The sequence below is a fragment of the Drosophila subpulchrella genome, chromosome X (genome assembly GCF_014743375.2).
Source record: "Drosophila subpulchrella strain 33 F10 #4 breed RU33 chromosome X, RU_Dsub_v1.1 Primary Assembly, whole genome shotgun sequence".
Taxonomy (NCBI): domain Eukaryota; kingdom Metazoa; phylum Arthropoda; class Insecta; order Diptera; family Drosophilidae; genus Drosophila; species Drosophila subpulchrella.
In genome coordinates, this window is record NC_050613.1 from 16,183,197 (window position 1) to 16,201,267 (window position 18,071).

The window sequence follows — 18,071 nt, forward strand, 5'->3', positions numbered from 1 at the left end:
TTTAAAATTCTGAATGATTTGAATATAAATCAGACACACTTAAAATAAGTAAAAAGAAATATATTTTAAAATTTTTCCATCAAGCAGTAGCTTTAGAGATGCTGAATATTTATTTATTTATATAAATCGGTTCATAACTTTTTGAGTTATCGTGTCCACCGGATTCCAAGTAGTGGTTACGAAAAAACGCGATTGAAATGGGTAACGACAGGCTAAGCGACCTGAAGAACATAACCTCCAAAGACTATATCGCCTAATTGTTGGTCCAATCATATTGGAGTTTTGGGAGTGTGTACTAGACAACTTTAACTTATTAAAAAAAAAAACAGTATGTAATCCCTTTACTTAAGCTGCAAGCTTCAGCAGAAAATGCCTTATCCCAACTAAAATAAATAGGCCAGTTGAAAGTATTTTGGTTTTAAATTGTGTTCAATTTATTGATTTTCATTTCACGACTTAATTACTTGCACTTCCGTCAATCAAACGTATGTATATAGAAACTTCTTACGCCTTATTTTCATCAATTTTCCTCTTTACATTTTGTGTTGCGACAGATTCGAAGAAAAACCAATGGATAAAGAATGGGGATCCGCGGATGCGTGTAGAATAGCATTTACCTTCAACGTTCTCTCTCTGGATGCCTCACTCTTTGTGTGTGTTGTAGTGATTGGATTAATCTTTTTTTTTTAGTTTTTAATTAAAATCTACCAAAGTCTTAAAGCCTAAATACCAATATGTACCGTAGTTGTACTGTGGCTATACTTGCGATCCGTCCAGATCGGAGATGGCTGGGTTGTGTGGTGGTCTTTTGTGGAGTTGCTCGTTCTTTTCTTTGTTTCTGGGTTTCTTTTCTTGGGAGGGGGGACAGATAAAGGACGATTTTTTTTTTTGAGTCAAACTAAGGAATCTGTGGACCTTTCTTTGTGGGCAAAAAACAGACACATTTGGCCCCAACGCTGTGGCTATGTTATATATCTCTATATATATATATATATATCTGTGTGTAGGTGTGTAGTCCGGATTGGGGCTGCTCCTCAGGCTCCACATCTAATGGCGATCCCTGGAGTCGGAGCGGCTGCGACGATCCCGCGAGAAGCTGCGGCTGCGTGTCCTGGAGCGACGGGGTGACCGGGATCTGCAAAGAAATGGGTGGCGTTGGGGAAAGCATATTGGGCACGACACACAGACAGGGTATAGAGAGAGAGAGAGAAAGAGAAAGAGGAGAGAAAGAGAGAAAGAAAATACAAATTAAATAGATTTTGCACTAACAAGTAACTTAACTAGACGTGTAGTAAGATAACAATTCCTTAAGATACGTAAAGTTGATAGAGTGGTCTCGATCAAACAACACACAGCTTGGGCTGATGGATCTGGTGGATCGGATACGGATCGGAGAGCTGATATTGGAGCTTTAATTTGAGCTGAGCTGAGCGGAGCGGAGCTGAGAGCGGAGAGCTGGCTGTTTTCTTTTTTCTTTTTTTTTTTTTTTTGGTGGCTGAAGGTGCTTGAAGGTGGTGGAGATATAGCTGATATATTTTTGGTTTCAGTTTTTTTTTTTTTGGCCCCATTTTACGAAAGCGTTGGTGTGACATTTACATAAAGTAATTGGTGGTGGTTGGTTGGATTGGTTGGCTGATTGGTTTGTTGGTAGGTTGCTTAGTTGGTTGATGAGCAGAGCAGACTGAGAAGACTGTTGTTGTTGTTGTTGAATTGTAGTAGTAGTAGTAGGTTCTTGTTGTTGAATTGTTGTAGTTTGGGCTGTTGATACGATACGATTCTGAGCTGATTGACTGTGACTAGGGTGGCTGTGTTGTGTTCATTTTTTTTTTTTTTTTTTTTGGTGTGTGTTGTTGGTGGATATATATATATATTGGTGAATCATTCTATTCTGTTGCAGCAGCCGAAGAACGTAGGTCGTATGAAGAAGCAGTTGGTGGGGAAGCATCAGTTAGCAGCAAGAGAGGATCAGGTGATGGTTGTGGTTTGGTGGTGGTGGCGGTGCTGCTCCTACCATCCGCGATGTGAGAGGCGAGCTTGAAGAAGACCCTGCCCTGCTGATGCTGCTGGTGCTTGGTCGACTGATCGATTGGTGGTGGGGTCGTTTGGTTGGTTAACTTTGGTTGGTCTGACTTTGAGTTCGAGTTGATCGGATCAATGCATAAACACAGTTACACGGTATATTATACACAGAGAGCAGACAGTTAGCGCGAACAACAATATCTCAGTAGATGGTTAGAGTACAAGAACGAAAGATAAAAAAACATTAGCAGAAACCATAAATAGAAATATAACAAACGGATTTTGTTAGAGACGTTACGTTGCTCGTTTCGGTTCGAAGGAGAACGTTGTTGGTGACTGCCAAAGGTTTCATACTTGCTGCGATTGAAGGAATTAGCGTGAAGCAGCCTCAATCTTGTTTGATTGCAAGGGAAAGGTGCAACTACTGAGTGGTGGAGCCAACAAAAGATCTACGCAGGGCTTGTAGCCCCGGAGATACTTTTGCTGACTGGCTGCCAGATGTTGTAGTAGAAGTAGTAGAAGCTGTTGTTGCAGTTGGTATTTGTAGCTGTAGCTTGTTGCTGATGCTGTAGCTGCACTAAAGATGACGGATGATGAGGTGGTGGGTGGTTGGTTGGTTTGTTGGGGACGAAGGAAGCAGGCTGCAGACAACCGCACAACGTGGAGGCGTAGGAAGTTGACTTTTTGAAGCGTTGCTGGACTGGTGAGTGTGTATATATATATATATATATGCATAGATACATATTGGAGTTAAATTCTTGATGGAGTTGCACTGTTGCCGCCGATGCCGCCCGGTTCGCCGTGGTTCTTGGTGATTAGTGTGGTTAATGGCAGAGTGTTTTCGTTTGTGGTGTAGTCTGAAGATGCTGTCAACTAACAGACTAGAAATGATGTGGTATTGTTGGCACTATGGGGCATACGATCTCGCTTGTTAACCAAACTTTTTGAAAATGGGTAGTTTAAATTAGAGGAAAAATCTTTGATAATAAATACATTTTAGACTAGAAAGTATACCATTCCTGCTCACTTAACCCCATCAACACCATCTCAAACCCAACCCCCGACAACGTTATGAAAATCATCACATTTCTTGAAAAAGCCCAAATTAAGTTACACAAGTTACAAGTTATTACACACCTCAGATGAGCTGAAGGCCTTAGCTGCTAGATCTCTTAATTTAGTTAGCCTATAGTTTTAAATGTAAGCTAGCTTTATATAAATAAATAAATAAATAAATAAATACCCTTTCTGCTAAATTGCCTTTTACATTTAAAATCAGTTTTCGTCTAATAAAATCAGGCTATAATATTTGAAGTTCAATGATAAAATTTCTATGCAATAACCGCACTAAAAGATTTGATTCAGAATTCTTTTCAGCATAATTCATATAATTAAAAAAAAAAAGTGAGCCTTCTATTCATTCGAAAAAGAAAACCATAAGTTCCCTCGCACTAAGTTATTAATAAATGCAATATGAAATGATCGTTTGCCCTGTAGTGGGATGTTGTTAGGTGGCTGTGCGGGTGCTTGGACTGGTTTTGGGTGCATAGTTCTTATAGCTGCGGAGCCGGAGACGTTGCTGATGATTCTTTTTGTCTATTCTTTGGCCTGGGTCGAGCTGAAGCTGAACAGGTGGTGGAGGGGGTGTAGTGTTGCAGTCGTTCGGTTTTTGTTCTGGTTCTCGGTTCTGTGGTCAGCGGAATATATCGAATTTGTTGAATTTCAGACTAGGGCCGCACAACAAATTATTGCATGGTGGTGTGGTGGTGGTGGTGGCTGTTGTTGTTGGTGAAATGTGTGTAATAGGAGGAGCAGGATCTGCTGTTGTACTAGTTGTTGTTGTTCTTGTAGTAGCTGTTGTTGTTCTTATTGTTGTTGTTGTTGTTCTTGTTGAAGGAAGAGGAGTAGTAGAAGTTCTAGTAGTAGTAGCTGTTGCTGTTCTTTTTTTTGTTGTTCTTTGAATTATTATTATTATTTTTATTGATGTTGTTGTTGTAGTAGTTCTTGTTGTGCTTGTTGTAGTAGAAGAAGAAGACTTTATCCTGCAAAATGATTGTGAGACCACATTAAAATTGGCTCCAAGCGTTCGATTTACTTTGTTTTTACTATGATTTTTTTAAAAATTATTTTGTAAATATATAAAAATATATTATTATATTTTTTTTTTTTTTTTGTATTTTTTACTAAAAAACAACAAACAAAACGTTTTTTCTAGTTAAAAGCTATACTCTTTGAACTTGAAACTATGGACCTCGGGGTGCAAATATAATGAGCAATGAAATGGGGGTAGTAATTATATCTAGATTTCCCATAAAAAAGAGACAAGCTAGAAAATCGATTGATTAGCAAAAAGACAACCAGGACTGTTTGCCAAGGACGACACTGTGTGTGGTAGAGCGCGCGGTGCGATAGGACTGTTTTGTACGGACGCCACTGTGTGTGTTTATGTGTGGCTTACAGTGATGGGCCACTAATTGGGAGAGTGTGTAATTTGGCTGGCACCGCTTTCGTATGTATACGCGAATCGATTTTTCACATGCATACATACACACACACACGACACAGATCATCAAATATATATACTATATATATGTGTATTTCTGCATACTTTCTTGCATATAATGGCCAAAATTATGATGTTTCATAATCGAGTAGGGGGGGGAATTGGTTTGGTTTGGATTGGGTGGTTCGTTTGTTCATACACATATGTAGAATGCCATTTGCTGTACTCACCTATAGCGACCGCCGCCATCGCCAGCCCTTGTACCGCCTCCAGAGCCGCCTCCGCCGCCGCCACGCCCCTCGCCAGCCCGAGTACCGCCTCCGCCGCCGCCGCCGCCCCCGCCACGACCTTCACGCGATCGCCCCGAGGACATCTCAACGCGGATGCGGGTGCCACAGCAACGGGTGCCGTCCAGGCCGCGGGTTGCATCCTCTGCATCGCGACGATCCTCGAACTCGACGAAGGCAAAGCCGGGCGGATTGCGGGCCACCCAGACGTTGCGCAAGGGTCCGTATTTGCTGAATGCGTTCTCAATCTCGTATTTGGAGGCCGAGGAGCCCAGGTTGCCCACGTACACCTTGCAGGCCAAGTCCCATTCCCGGTAGCGTGGCATTGTGTGTGTGTGTGTTGGGTCCTCCTAATATGTAAATTCCTGCCCACTGGCCTTCTCTGTGGATTTTCCTCCTTTTTCAGGGTTTTCCTGCTGGTTTTAATCGTATTTTAACGCTTTTTGCGCAGCAAACACACCCAAAAGCAGGACGAGAAAAAATGTTTGTGGGGAAAAAAAGATGGCGTCCCATGCAGTGTTGCAAATGGCCGCAATGAATTATGGCTGCAATAAACGGTCATGCGAAAATCAGTCAGGTTCATGACACGGCTATGCCAGCAAAGACAACCACCTGACATTTGAGAGTCAGACAGCCTATCGTTGTTATCGTTGTCTTGCCACCTCTATTCTATTATTTAATATAGGCACATTATTATTGCTCTTTGCTTTCGTTTGGAGAAACTTGAATCAAATATTGTCGCACAACATGGCTAAGAGCCCGGAAAACATAGCGCTGGATCAGCTGGACAAGGACCAAATGAAGACGGTGAGTGGTATGGGCGTGGAGGTTTTATAGCCCACAAAAGACCGACTGTGCCAAGTGATGCAATGTGGTTTTCATTTAATATCTTTATATTCTTCTAACTTTCAGTTTTCCGACTTCCTGATGTCCTACAACAAGCTGTCCGAGATGTGCTTCACAGATTGTGTGCGCGACTTTACGTCGCGGGATGTCAAGGATTCCGAGGTGAGTTCACCTTAGGAAATCCGCCATCCCGACTTCAATAACCCATTCACTTTACAGGAAAAGTGCTCGCTGAACTGCATGGAGAAATACCTCAAGATGAACCAGCGCGTCTCGCAGCGCTTCCAGGAGTTCCAGGTCATCGCCAACGAAAACGCCCTGGCCATGGCCCAAAAGACTGGCAAACTATAGGTGTTTTAGTTGTTATTATCAATCTTAACTAGTTTAGACAACTGAGATGATGCATTTTTCCTGCATTTGTCAAAATAGCTGAGTAAAGAAACGTGTTGACGGTACCCCGACGATTATTATATACTATTCGATTATTGTGGTACTTTATTGCTGATTGATTGGTGTGATTGATTACGGTCTAGAGATCTTGTTTGAAAAAGACACAAGTGTGGATCATCGGATCATCAGTTGCGGATCAATTCGAACTGAGTAAAAGGACCTAACTCATTTTAGCACTTCAGCCTCATGACATGTTAATTGGTAGAATCGGGCGCCGCAGCTGCTTACGTGCTAGATGTGCCTATAACTACGTTTAAGTCACGTTAAGACAGAGCCGTAGGCGTAGGTGCACCGTGCCGGATATGCAGCGGGTACTCCGGTATCCGGTGCCCGGAGCCTGACTACGGCGATCTCTAAACTAGGTCTAATGCATAGAGGCCATCGCCTGTGGCCTCCTACTCAATACTTAGGGCTACACACGGTTTGCCAATGCGTGGTTCTCGTTTTCCGGCTGTCTGCTCGGTCGACTCAATGACTCGTAGTGGCGGCCTCCGACGGAAAGCCTTCCGCCTCGGTGATCAGGGCGTACTCCAGAATCACGCGGCCCTCCTTGTACCTAGGGAATGGAATAAGGAATTAGTGGGTTTTCTAATTTAATGAGCAACCTTCGCTCCTGTGAACAAATCTTTGCCTCCTAAGCTCTTAGTTCTTTAACTTTTTACCTAAAACGTTAACGATTGGGGTAATTTAAGTTTATATATTGTAGTTTTTAAAAATAGTCCAATTGATTATATTTTTGCTTAGTAAAATATGTAATCATACTTGGCACCTTGCTGTTCACAATGTTTCTTGTACGTCCCTCATTAGGTATATATATATACTGGCTTAAATGCATACAACTTTGTGCTTAACTATACTTGAACAGCTTAATCTGCTTCTGGATTTTATGACTTCTGTTTCCTGCAGATCCTATAACGTTTTTAAGAGATCTCCTAATAGATTTTATTGATAAGGACACAGTACTGATGCAAAGTAGTTCGAAATATAGTTCATTAGTAAGAAAGCATATCTGCCAAGGAAAACTGACCAACATTAATTGGGGCAACAACTTTAAGATCATTAACTAAACTTATAGTTTCGTGATTGGCAAGGATATTCGAAGCTATTGGGGATAATATGGGAGAATGGAAAATCCTAATCGGATGCCTGAACTTCTAGAATCCCTGACCTCAGTTGCCCGCCTACTTTTACCCACTTTTGGGACTCCTCGGTGGCAAACTCGTACATCCAGCCCAGTTTGGCGCCGCAGTTCTTGCACATGACGTCGCGCACCATGTGGCGTCCCGTGAGCATCACCCGTTCCTGGATGTTGCTGAAGGTCAGGTTGACCACTCGCTTGAACAGATAGGCGCGTCCTGTGGCGATGGCATGGCGTTAATGTTGCATAATCAGAGTTGGGCTGGCGGACTCACCTGTTGCGCCTGTGAATCGGGTGCTGATCAGTTGGCTGCGGTTGGTCAGGTTTGTGTGGCACTGGGCGCAATTGAAGAGTTTCAGGCCGCCAAGGTGTTCCAGAAATATGCGTCCCATTGTGCCTCCTCTCTCGCTCTTCTAGTCTCGCCCCGTCTCGCTCGCTCACTCTTATGCGTGCCTCTGCGTGTGTGTGTGTGTGTGTGATGGTGTTCCTTTGTTCCTATTAAATGCGGGGTATATTACGGGTATTACTCCGATTACTTCCTGGCCTTGTAATACTCCTTATCAATATCTGCGATGCGCTTTTGTTTGGGACTCCACTAATTGCGTCCCACTTGCACAACCCAGGAATAACAACAACAACAACGCAGTACCTTACTCAGCTGTTTGGTGTTGTTTCCACCAGGAGAAACCTCGTCACGGGATCGCGGGCACTATCCTTGAGCTCCTGGGCACTTGCAATCGGATAAACGATGGATATATATCCCCGATTTGCGACTAGAACAGAGATAATGCGACGCTTGCACAAAAAAACAACAAAACACTGTGAAATGCTTTCTAGGGTTGTCGCCCTGTTCTGCACTATCGATGCAGGACTATCGAAAGTGTGTGGATGCAGGGATGGCACGTAGGGCGATTGCAATTAAAAATTAATTAATATTATATATATTAATTTGCTTTCTATTTTTCTTAATTACATTTAAGCCATCTCGTTATTTATTTACTTACTTAATATACAATTTATTTTTTTACTGGTTGGTTAGCAAAAAAATGTTTGCTTCACCATCCCAATTCCTCAAACATAGATTCTTCAGTTATTAACTTTTCCGATTTTTGTAATAATATCGAAGGCTGTAGAATATATATTCTTATCAAAATAAAAATTCTAAAAAGGTACCCGCGAACTGTTATTTTCAAATGATTTGCCCACGATTGTTCAACTATCGATAACACATTTGAGCCAGCCCTGGTCAGCCCAGCTGTGCGCTACACGTGATAGTTGTTATTGTTGTTGTTGCTGTTGCGTGTGTCCGAATTGCCTTTCAAAAGTCAAATCAACATAACAAAATTCGAAAAACCATGTGTATACCTTTATAAACTCACCCCAGGACCCGAAAAGTAAATCCGGTTTTTGACACCGCTGACATTATGGCTGGCCCGCCGGCGGAGGGCATGTAAATATTGGAAAAACCACCGGAACGAAGAGAAGAACACAACACAACCCCCTAGAAGATTGAGAAATCCCAGCCGGACAGCATGCAATCCCTGCGCAGCTGCCCGGCCCGTGGCCTAATCCTCTCCAGGGCCATTCGCAGTCAGCCCAGCCTGCGGATGAGTTGGCCACGGAGAAGCGGCACAGTCGGAGGAGCCGGTGGAGCAGCACCCAGTGGAGGCACCACCGCCACCACCACCGTTGGCCTTGGAGCACTCCAAAAGCTACGGGAATGGCACGCGAACGCCTTCAGCAGTCGTTTCCTGCTCTTCACCAACGTGGGCATCTCCCTGACCCTCAGCTGTGTGGGCGACATCCTCGAACAGCATCTGGAGATCTATTGCGGCGAAATCGAACGCTTCGAGTCCACCCGGACCGCCCACATGGCCACCAGTGGTGTGACCGTGGGCGTGATCTGTCACTATTGGTACAAGATGCTGGACAAACGACTACCCGGTCGCAGTATGCGCGTGGTGGCGAAGAAGATCGTGCTCGACCAGCTGATCTGCTCGCCCATCTACATTACGGCCTTCTTCGTCACCCTGGGCCTGCTGGAGCGGAAGGACAAGCACGAAGTGTGGGAGGAGATCAAGGAGAAGGCCTGGAAGCTGTATGCCGCCGAATGGACGGTGTGGCCGGTGGCTCAGTTTGTCAACTTCTATTGGATCCCCACCCATTACCGCATCTTCTACGACAACATCATCAGTCTGGGCTACGACGTGCTGACCTCGAAGGTCAAGCACAAACAGTCGCATTCGCACCTCAAGAAGGTTCCCTAACCCTGCGCCAGCCTCTGCCTCTCCTCCTTTCCTTGTAACTATTTATTATCAAAGCGAAAACCTTGTAAATACAGACGAGACCGTGTACAGAGACTAAGCATTATGTTATTCATGCGGTTGGAATTTCGATCGTTGGAAACCTGTTGAAAGTTTTGGCCACAAAGGACCAACAAGTAAAACGATGCGAAGCGAAGAAGGAACTCAGAAAAGGAAGACCGTGCGGATGACGCACATCCATCATGTCGGAGGTGATAAGATTCCCTCTAGCAACAGTCGGGCTAACAAACAGGCGATGCGGTGTGATGCGATGAGATTGGGGCGCTGCCAAGCCTACCTACTGAGTTGTTTCCACCTGATAAGCTCTGCTTAGCAGCCGCCTTAAAAATAATTTACACAATTATTAGCCATGGCAGTGATAAGCGGCTGAGGAACTCATCATTGGAAAATGTGTTGCTATAAATATAGATAGACACGTGAGGGCTTCTATGCTATAACTGATCTCACGAATTTTCAATTTTGCTGATTTGACTTTCAAAGATTCTAACTGAAATTAGTTAGAGGTGTGTAGAGGAGGTAAACGATTACAAAACTTTAAATAAAATAAATAATGAAAAAGCTTTCAAAGTTTGTTTATTATTTATTAATATTATCCTAATAAATTTCTATGTGCTGGTTTATATTATCTTATTGTAGCTTCTACATCTTAAGCAATCTTATCAAGTCCTAAAAATATTTTTGCAACACGTCATCCAGTCTCCAGCACCTTCGTACGCACGACTATCTATCTATGTACTATAAAGAGTGTTTCTAACTCATATCCATTTATGAAATGAGCAGCTGCCAGGCGTTATCTCGTTGAGTTCGCTTTTTATTTCAAGAGCGTTTAATTAGAATCGTGCTTGACATTGATAATGAAAGTTGCCAAATAAAAAATGAGACTCGATTCAATGCCATGTGGATGGCAACGAAATCGAGTTTCTTTTGAAAAAAAATCTATATAAATTCCGAGTTTCTCGTCTTTGCCTTGCATTGATTTCTATGTATATCGGTTGAAATTTATTTGAATATAGTTTTTGCTACATTTTTTCGCATATATGTATGTATTTGTGTCTGGTCTTGCGAATCGAAGAAAACAAGACCAGTTGGGACCATTTCGAACCAGTTTTTTGACTGAGAAGATTAGTTCTCGATTTCGTCTCGCTACCTAGCAACCTAATCTTGTTTGTTTGGGGCCGCTTTGAGCAAAAAATAAGAATCCATAGCGTTTGAAATGTATAATTTGATTTTATAATGAGAGTTTGCTCGCCATAATCTCAACAAAAAAGTTCATAACATTTAAGTAAAAGCTTTTCTAATAAAATGTTTTTGTATATAATAATTACTTATTTATTGTTGTTAAGTTCTAGCTAAATGTTTATATTTTCAAACTTGTGCGGGCATACTGGGCGTATACGTGATGTGTAAGTCATGGGGATCATTCTAGTAATTGAGAATCAAAACAGGTTGTCTTAACCACATTCGGAAAGACTTCTTTGGTTTCACATGTCAACTGTCCCAATGTCTTTTTGGATCATATCTGCTGACGCACTGCGTCTTCTGTCATGCACAAATGCGTGAGATAAGCTAAGAGCTCGCGGATTGGTCGAATTTCAGGGCTCGTCCGCTTGTTATTCTCGCAATAATGATAAAAATACGAATATACAGATGCAGAATATCAGTACACAGAAAGAAATATGGATGTTTACTAAGATATGTGCCCATATCATGAAGAGTTCAATATTATATATTTCTTTAAAAAGAATTTTAGAATTATCCAATTTTATTTTAAATGGTATAAAATATTTCGAATGTAAGTACTATCAATTATCAAACAGATGTTACTATGAATATTACGAAGTCAGGCATCTTTAGAGATTTAAAAGCACCTAAACTTTCGCCTAAAAGCATGCTGTACCAAATACAACTTCATCTTGCGACGTCTTAGCATACTTTAATCCACCTTCTTTTATAATTTGAGGATCAATAATCTTAATTCTTGCTGTGCATGGCTATATTGCACACTGGTTATATAACAAAAGCCAAGAGAGCAGCACACGCGCAGCCAAGTTTTGTAAAAGAGCCCAAAGAGTCGCGCCGTTCAAAGAGCGTGATTATATATACAAGCAAGTATACAAATTTACGCAACTGGCGAACAGGTGCCCCTACCACTACCCGTACTCTAGCCCCTGGAGATCTCGACGGCGGTGCTTCGGCGGCTATGTTTAGCATTCAAATTGGACACTAGTGTCCCACGATCCGACGGTTTGGCGGATTGACGGATTGATCGACTGACTTTGCTAGCTGGCAAATTTTTTATGGTGCCTTGGTGTTCGTTTTTCTGTGGGTTCGGGTTTTTTTTACATATTTTATTTTTTTTGTGGTATAATTCAAGTGCCGGGCAGCCACGCGCAACTAAAATTGTTACTCCGGCAAAAGGGTGGGCGTGTGTGTGTAATTTTTAGCATAGATTTCGATGGCGGGAGACTTTCAGAAGTATACTTCTATAGAATGATGAACTAAATGGTTCTTACTATACTCAGATCATCTCAGTAAATGGAAAAGCCATCGAAGGATTTCTCATTGTACCATAAGATGCTTTTCATTTTAACAGTAGGCTATAGGAAAAAAGAATATTTATCTATTTAATTTGTTTTCTTCACAATAAAACTTTTGAAAAAAATCTAGGGGTTGCTCAAAAGTAGGCTATGCAAGCAAGAAAGAAAATACAAAATTTTTTTTTGTATTTTATTATATTTAACATTTAAACTTTAACATTATATCTGTGTTTTGCAAAATATTAGTTTCTTGATCGATCCAGCCAAAATTGTGGACATAAAATATGAATACGAAAAACGTATGTACAAAACCTTTAACTTTACTACTGTTTCTACTACTTCTACTACTACTAGTACTCCTACTTTACTACTACTACTACTACTACTACTACTACTACTACTATTACTATTACTATTACTACTACAACTACTACTAATTAATAACACATTACAGATGTTATATTTCTTAACCAATCTACATTTATATTTATTAACGGGTAGTCCTCATCTCATCTCCAATTTGCCCTATACTCCCTTTTAATACCCTAGAAGTGTCAAATGCCGGCAACAAAAGCCGGCCAAAAACTAAAAGCCTTATAACAGAAAGCACACCTACAAACAGACTTGTATATTTGAGCATAAAAACAAATATTGTATGTATACATTTGGCGAATTCTTGGTGTTACTTTTATTTTCGACTTGGAGAGCCACACGTGCCGCTAACTTGCCCATAAATACCATCCAATAACAGCCCCATGGGTCTTACTCCTTTTCGGGGACTTGAACAAAATGGGGGCTTGTCTCAAGCACGCGACTTAGAAACGATTGGAGTCCCAAAGAGCGATCGTTAAAAAAGATCGTAAAACGTTATGATTGTGGCGGGTTTATTGTTTTTATCTACTGCTTCTATAATATAATTCTTCATTTTTTTTTGGTTGCCGTCCCCAACCTTGAAAACGCGTAAGCAATATTTTTAGGGGGGGTATACTTTAGCAAAAAGAAATGAAATCAATTAGAGAGATAGTCGGGGGCAGCTGGTAAACAGCCGAGATTCAGTTTTTTCCCCGAATCGCAACTCTTCGTTTTGTTTGCACTGCGCTATTTTTGAATGCCAAAGATCGACAGTGAAAATTCTAATGGGGCCTGGGACCTTGAGCAGTAAAAAGTCTGTTCGAAGATGCGGACAAGAAAATAAAGAAAGCCCGCGTAAGCAGATAAATCTCATGCCTACGCCCACGATTTTTGAACACCATAAATATCTGAATACATGTGTATGTACCGTCTCAAAAATGTGTTGACCAACAACTAAAAGGAAAAAGAATAAGAGATTTTTCTTCTAATCTATGATCTTACTCTGGATTTTTAGAGATTCTAGGAAATTAATTGAACTACAAGCTATTTTTAAGCCAGCTGAAAATGATTAAGAAAATGGTAAGAGCAAACTTCTTAAGAATTTAAGAGCTTAAGTTCTTTAAAGTCCTAACATTTTTGTTATTTATGCGTTGATAACAATAATACAAATAATCTTATTTTATAACAAGTGACAACTAACATTTCCCGCTTGAAAAAAGGAAACACCATAACCATCTCTTCAGTAGTTTTGTGTAATATTTGATATCACATAACAAACCTTAAAAGAGCGTTTTAAAAACATCTCAACTTAACACATTCGTATGATAAAGACAAATAACAGCCCAATAAATGTCGGAATAAATTCGCAATCCATAAGAGCCGGTCCCAGAGAAATGCAAATAAATCACAGAAATCGCCTGAGCAATTGCCGCCGTTTGACATCCGTATTCATATCCGAAGATGACTTGCGGATCCGTAATCAGAGCGGATGACTAAATGCCTTATCACTGTTGTTTTGCCCGTGAATGATTTTTCGGGGAATGGGTCTGTAGTGGGTATTATCTCTGTGGCGATAAAACCGCATTCATCAACCCAACTAACCGATCACGATCATGTGCTCCTGTATCTGCTCCCGTAACCGTATGTACCTGTATCTTTTTCTGGTTTTTGGTGGGGCAGTTTGGACGGTTTTTATTCTTATGACAGCCAAAGCCCCGGAAATGTGTATCTTGTGATCGTACGAGGGAGTGGCAGATAGAGGAGCAGCGAGGTGATAACAGATAACTTCAAGAACTGCTCAGAGTTATTTTTTCGGGGGGCGTGTGCCGGACCCTGACGTCAATGGATCGATAAGCCCCCCTACAGATATGATCTCCCTGTCAGGGAAGCTTACAAAAAACACTGAAGAACCATCGATTTTAAGTTTTTTCTACTGCAAATGCCGTTTATGATGAAGGTTCTGGCTTTGAAACTATGGAGTTGTCTAAAATTACATAATATTATATAATAGTAATATATTATTATGTGATTTACTATTATAATATATCTAATTATTATACTATTCTACTGCAAATGCCGTTTTTGATGAAGGTTCTGGCTTTAAAAACTATGGAGTTGCCTAAAATTACATAATATTCTATTATAATATAACTAAATATTATATTCCAATAATGTATTTTACTATTATAATATAACCAATTATTATATTACTATTATATAATATTTTGTAATTTACTATTACAATATAATTAGTTATTATAATGTTACACTTTTGTTTTCTGCTAATACATTTTAGATTGATTTTACATACAAGCAATTTGGATTTTTATTTAAGAACTTTTTTTTTTAAGAGGAAAAAATAGTAAATTAAACAATATTCAAAACACTGTTCTACAGAAGGAGAAACCATTAATTAGACATGTTATAAGAAAACTTTGATAGCAATGATAAATTATTGAATTGTTAAAATTTCTATGCGAATATAAAATTGATCCCCATGTTTCTTTTCAGTGTAATAACTAGAGAAGTTTTATGTAGTTAAATAGCAAACCCCTTATTATTTGGTTTTAAAAGATGTCCTAGGTGATTGGAAATAGTTTAAGTCGGTAGAATGAGAAATTCTTCGATGAATCCTCAAGACTTGGATATTAAGTCTTGTATAACGGGCGACCGATTGGAACTGCGCCGTTGTCTGTGAACCCTGAGAGCCCTTTAGTCCACGGGTATTTTGTGTTTTGAATTTGTGCATCGAATTGAAGCGACGCGTGATCGAATTCGATTCAATTCCAATTGCAATTACCTCGACACAGTTGGGCGCGATTAAGGCGACTGTGAGCTCTGATTTGACGTCATCGGTGGTCTGCCCCTGGCCCCCCGAAGGCTCCCTTTTGCGAGAGTGCGTAATTGTTGCCAATCGCTTGGCATTCTGATGTTCAGTGGGATAAATACTGCGATGCGACACAGTTCGAAAATATTTACGAAATATCTTATGGGAAAAAGTGCCACAAGAAAACAAGGGGCTCGAATGACGCGGTCGTCAGCCGTCAAGGTAACGAAAACAATTTCTCGCAGAAAGGCATCAAAACAATAACAATAACAGAATAACAGAATGATTGTAACGCCAACGGCGAAAACAAGTCGACCCAAGCCCGGCAAAAATAAAGGTGACCAATGGGTTAAGGCGATAATATTGCGCATACGCCGCTTGGTACGCGATCAATAACGATACATACAGCTAACTGCAAGTTAATAGTTGTCATAGGACCATACAATAATTTAAATATGTATCTACAATCTTTATTATTTAAGTCTATCATCCAATATTTGGGTGTTAAATTTTTTATAACAAAATTGACTTAATTTTTTTTTTTTTTAAACTCTCCTTAATTTTTTTATAATTAACATAAAACTCTTAACTTATAGTTTGAAACTGCTTTGAATCTATAGGCTTTCAGGAGCTTGCAAATACTATTATTTTGCACATTGCTGTTTGTATCTGTGCATCTGTGCTTGTATCTGTATCTGTGTCTGTATGAAAAGTGGGCCCGTTTCAGCGAGCGGGCCTCCAAAACACTCACACACAAAGAGCGAGATACGGGACACACCCCTACATCTCACAGATACAAAACCCCACACTCGTTCACATTTTGAAGGCGTCCTTGATCGTGCACAAACACAATGTAAGGCGGTTCAATGACTTGTGCTCTCGTTTTACAGGTCAGATAATTATAATGTAATAAACCGATTGGGAAGTGATTTCCAAACGAACCAACCCAAAACCGAAAACAACTCTTTTTCTCTCAGTGAACGCAAGGTGCCTTGTTTGTTACGCGGATTTCGCTGGAAATCGCATTTTGTATCATGCTGTTTTTCTTTTTACCAGACTCTGCTGTTGTTGTTGACCACTTTTAAAAATCTGTCGCATATAAGTTGGGTTTGTTATTCTAAAGTTGTAATTATCATGCCATATAAAGCGGTTTTCTATTATATTTATCACAACTGACTTTTGAGATTTATTATTAATTCGGATCTTCTTTTCGGAATATTGCAAAATTAACTTTGCTCACAGTTTTCGATATTTTTAATGTACATAGATTATTTTGTTTAAGACCTTGCATACAAGCTAAAAAAAAATATTGAAAGAAAGTGCATTATTTAAAGAATATCGGTTTGCTTAAGGTTTTTTAGACCATTTTTACCATCTTTTTAAGAGAAAATAACTGAGTTTCAAAGTTATGATAAAAACTATTTAAGATTCTTAAGTTGAAAAAAAATTTTTTTTAATTAGTATTGTGAATTTTTGAAAAATTTTGCTTATAAGATCTTTAAAAATCGACAAAAATCCTATTTTGATGAGAAAAAAAATGTTCTTCAATGTACATTTTTACCTTGAACATGTGGCTAAAAACGGAAACAGGTCCAGGTCCTTATGAAGTGTTACAACAAGGTCGCCCGCAAAAAAGACGAATATCCGGATGACCCAGTGACCAGGGAACCAAAAAAAGATATAAAACTGGTCACCGGGTGACCGAGTGAGATTGAGCACCATCGACCATCGACCATCGACAACTATCTCGCTGTAGAGCGTACATTGACATTGAAAGCCACTAATTTATTTGTTTATCAGCCAGTCGAGAGCGAGCGAGAAGCATCTGGCATTACAATTATATCAAGAGAGCCATGTAATACGCACATGTATATATTTTTTGACCACATCTCTTCCGCCAGATCGCCCCTCTCTTAAGTTACAGCCACATGGCGTGAAAAGTCCCCTAAGAAAACACGGGCTTCTCTTATCAGTCGTGATGTAGTCAATTTAGATATTGCATCAGCCAGGATTAGAGAGGGATTTCACCTCTGTGTTTTTTGCACAATCTGTTTAACACTCACTGCACAACAGATCCAAAGCCGAGGAACGTTATCAGTTGGGAAACTACGAGCAGGAAAACAGGAAAATAAAAAACGTGCACGTCATGTTTGCCACATTTCCCATCCAATCTTTTTGCGTGGTAAAAAAGAACAAGAAATCTGGCCAGGTAGCAGGAAGTGGAGGAGGAAGTACCTGATGTTGATGCCATGTGTGCGTCATATAATGCAAATTTTCCAAAACAAAATCTAAAAAGACGCAGTTAAGGATCTCTTAAATCCTTTGAATTATTTTAATCACTTTGAATGCTCAATTTCTATAATTTTTTTAAAAAATGGTATAAGTTAAAGGATTTTAAACGTTTAAAAATTTGTAGGTCCAGCAAATTAATCAGATTTTCTATCAAATTTAAGCTTACAAACCTTCTCTGCCTAAAAAAGCCCCAAAAAAATGTGATATAAACTTAAATTTAATTTTAAAAACCAATAATACTTCTATAAAGACTAAGAACTATCTTTCAGATACAAACTTAACTAGATACATATGTAGATACTTACCTGTATAGAAATTACAAAATGTAATGTAAAGTTTAATTTAACTTAAAAATCCAATGATATTCCCTTATAAACCAATAACTATCTCTCGGATACAAACGTTACCAGATATGTTGATAACTATATATATATGTATTACAAAATGTTAAATAAAGTTTAATTAAATTTAAAAATCCAATGATATTCCTTTATAAA

General features: G+C 39.8%; 4 protein-coding genes across 6 annotated transcripts; 2 read left to right on the plus strand and 2 right to left on the minus strand.

Moving 5' to 3' along the window:
- Positions 1-410: 410 nt before the first annotated feature.
- Positions 411-5,301, minus strand: LOC119556290 (RNA-binding protein 1). 2 transcript variants are annotated; one of them, XM_037868348.1, is made up of 2 exons: positions 4,753-5,301; positions 411-1,135 (listed from the first exon to the last, which is right to left on the minus strand). In XM_037868348.1, exons 1-2 carry the CDS (start codon positions 5,133-5,135, stop codon positions 1,048-1,050), a joined length of 471 nt encoding a protein of 156 aa, XP_037724276.1. In that variant the 5' UTR covers positions 5,136-5,301; the 3' UTR covers positions 411-1,047. The 2 variants fall into 2 exon arrangements, with proteins under 2 accessions (XP_037724276.1, XP_037724275.1); XM_037868347.1 differs by lacking the exon at positions 411-1,135 and adding an exon at positions 2,751-4,061.
- A 157-nt stretch (positions 5,302-5,458) lies between these two features.
- LOC119556577 (mitochondrial import inner membrane translocase subunit Tim9) lies at positions 5,459-6,125 on the plus strand. Its single transcript, XM_037868877.1, has 3 exons — positions 5,459-5,616; positions 5,722-5,817; positions 5,875-6,125. The coding sequence occupies exons 1-3, from the start codon at positions 5,557-5,559 to the stop codon at positions 6,004-6,006; spliced, it is 288 nt and encodes a 95-aa protein (XP_037724805.1). The 5' UTR covers positions 5,459-5,556; the 3' UTR covers positions 6,007-6,125.
- LOC119556576 (protein yippee) lies at positions 6,126-8,086 on the minus strand. 2 transcript variants are annotated; one of them, XM_037868876.1, is made up of 4 exons: positions 7,898-8,086; positions 7,518-7,738; positions 7,301-7,460; positions 6,126-6,661 (listed from the first exon to the last, which is right to left on the minus strand). In XM_037868876.1, the coding sequence occupies exons 2-4, from the start codon at positions 7,633-7,635 to the stop codon at positions 6,574-6,576; spliced, it is 366 nt and encodes a 121-aa protein (XP_037724804.1). In that variant the 5' UTR covers positions 7,636-7,738; positions 7,898-8,086; the 3' UTR covers positions 6,126-6,573. The 2 variants fall into 2 exon arrangements, with proteins under 2 accessions (XP_037724804.1, XP_037724803.1); XM_037868875.1 differs by having other exon boundaries at positions 7,893-8,084.
- A 437-nt stretch (positions 8,087-8,523) lies between these two features.
- On the plus strand, positions 8,524-10,127 carry LOC119556575 (mpv17-like protein 2). Its single transcript, XM_037868874.1, has one exon. It carries the CDS (start codon positions 8,776-8,778, stop codon positions 9,508-9,510), a length of 735 nt encoding a protein of 244 aa, XP_037724802.1. The 5' UTR covers positions 8,524-8,775; the 3' UTR covers positions 9,511-10,127.
- The last annotated feature ends 7,944 nt before the right edge of the window (positions 10,128-18,071 follow it).

Bases quoted from the DNA above. Each gene is read 5' to 3' on its own strand.
- LOC119556290 (XM_037868347.1), bottom strand. From the start codon at position 5,135: ATGCCACGCTACCGGGAATGGGACTTGGCCTGCAAGGTGTACGTGGGC. The intron at 4,062-4,752 runs GTGAGTACAGCA...ATCATTTTGCAG, and splicing joins GATGGCGGCGGTCGCTATAG to GATAAAGTCTTCTTCTTCTA.
- LOC119556577 (XM_037868877.1), top strand. From the start codon at position 5,557: ATGGCTAAGAGCCCGGAAAACATAGCGCTGGATCAGCTGGACAAGGAC. The intron at 5,617-5,721 runs GTGAGTGGTATG...TCTAACTTTCAG, and splicing joins ACAAGGACCAAATGAAGACG to TTTTCCGACTTCCTGATGTC. The intron at 5,818-5,874 runs GTGAGTTCACCT...TTCACTTTACAG, and splicing joins GGGATGTCAAGGATTCCGAG to GAAAAGTGCTCGCTGAACTG.
- LOC119556576 (XM_037868876.1), bottom strand. From the start codon at position 7,635: ATGGGACGCATATTTCTGGAACACCTTGGCGGCCTGAAACTCTTCAAT. The intron at 7,461-7,517 runs GTGAGTCCGCCA...CCATCGCCACAG, and splicing joins CCGATTCACAGGCGCAACAG to GACGCGCCTATCTGTTCAAG. The intron at 6,662-7,300 runs GTGGGTAAAAGT...TCCATTCCCTAG, and splicing joins GCCACCGAGGAGTCCCAAAA to GTACAAGGAGGGCCGCGTGA.
- LOC119556575 (XM_037868874.1), top strand. From the start codon at position 8,776: ATGCAATCCCTGCGCAGCTGCCCGGCCCGTGGCCTAATCCTCTCCAGG.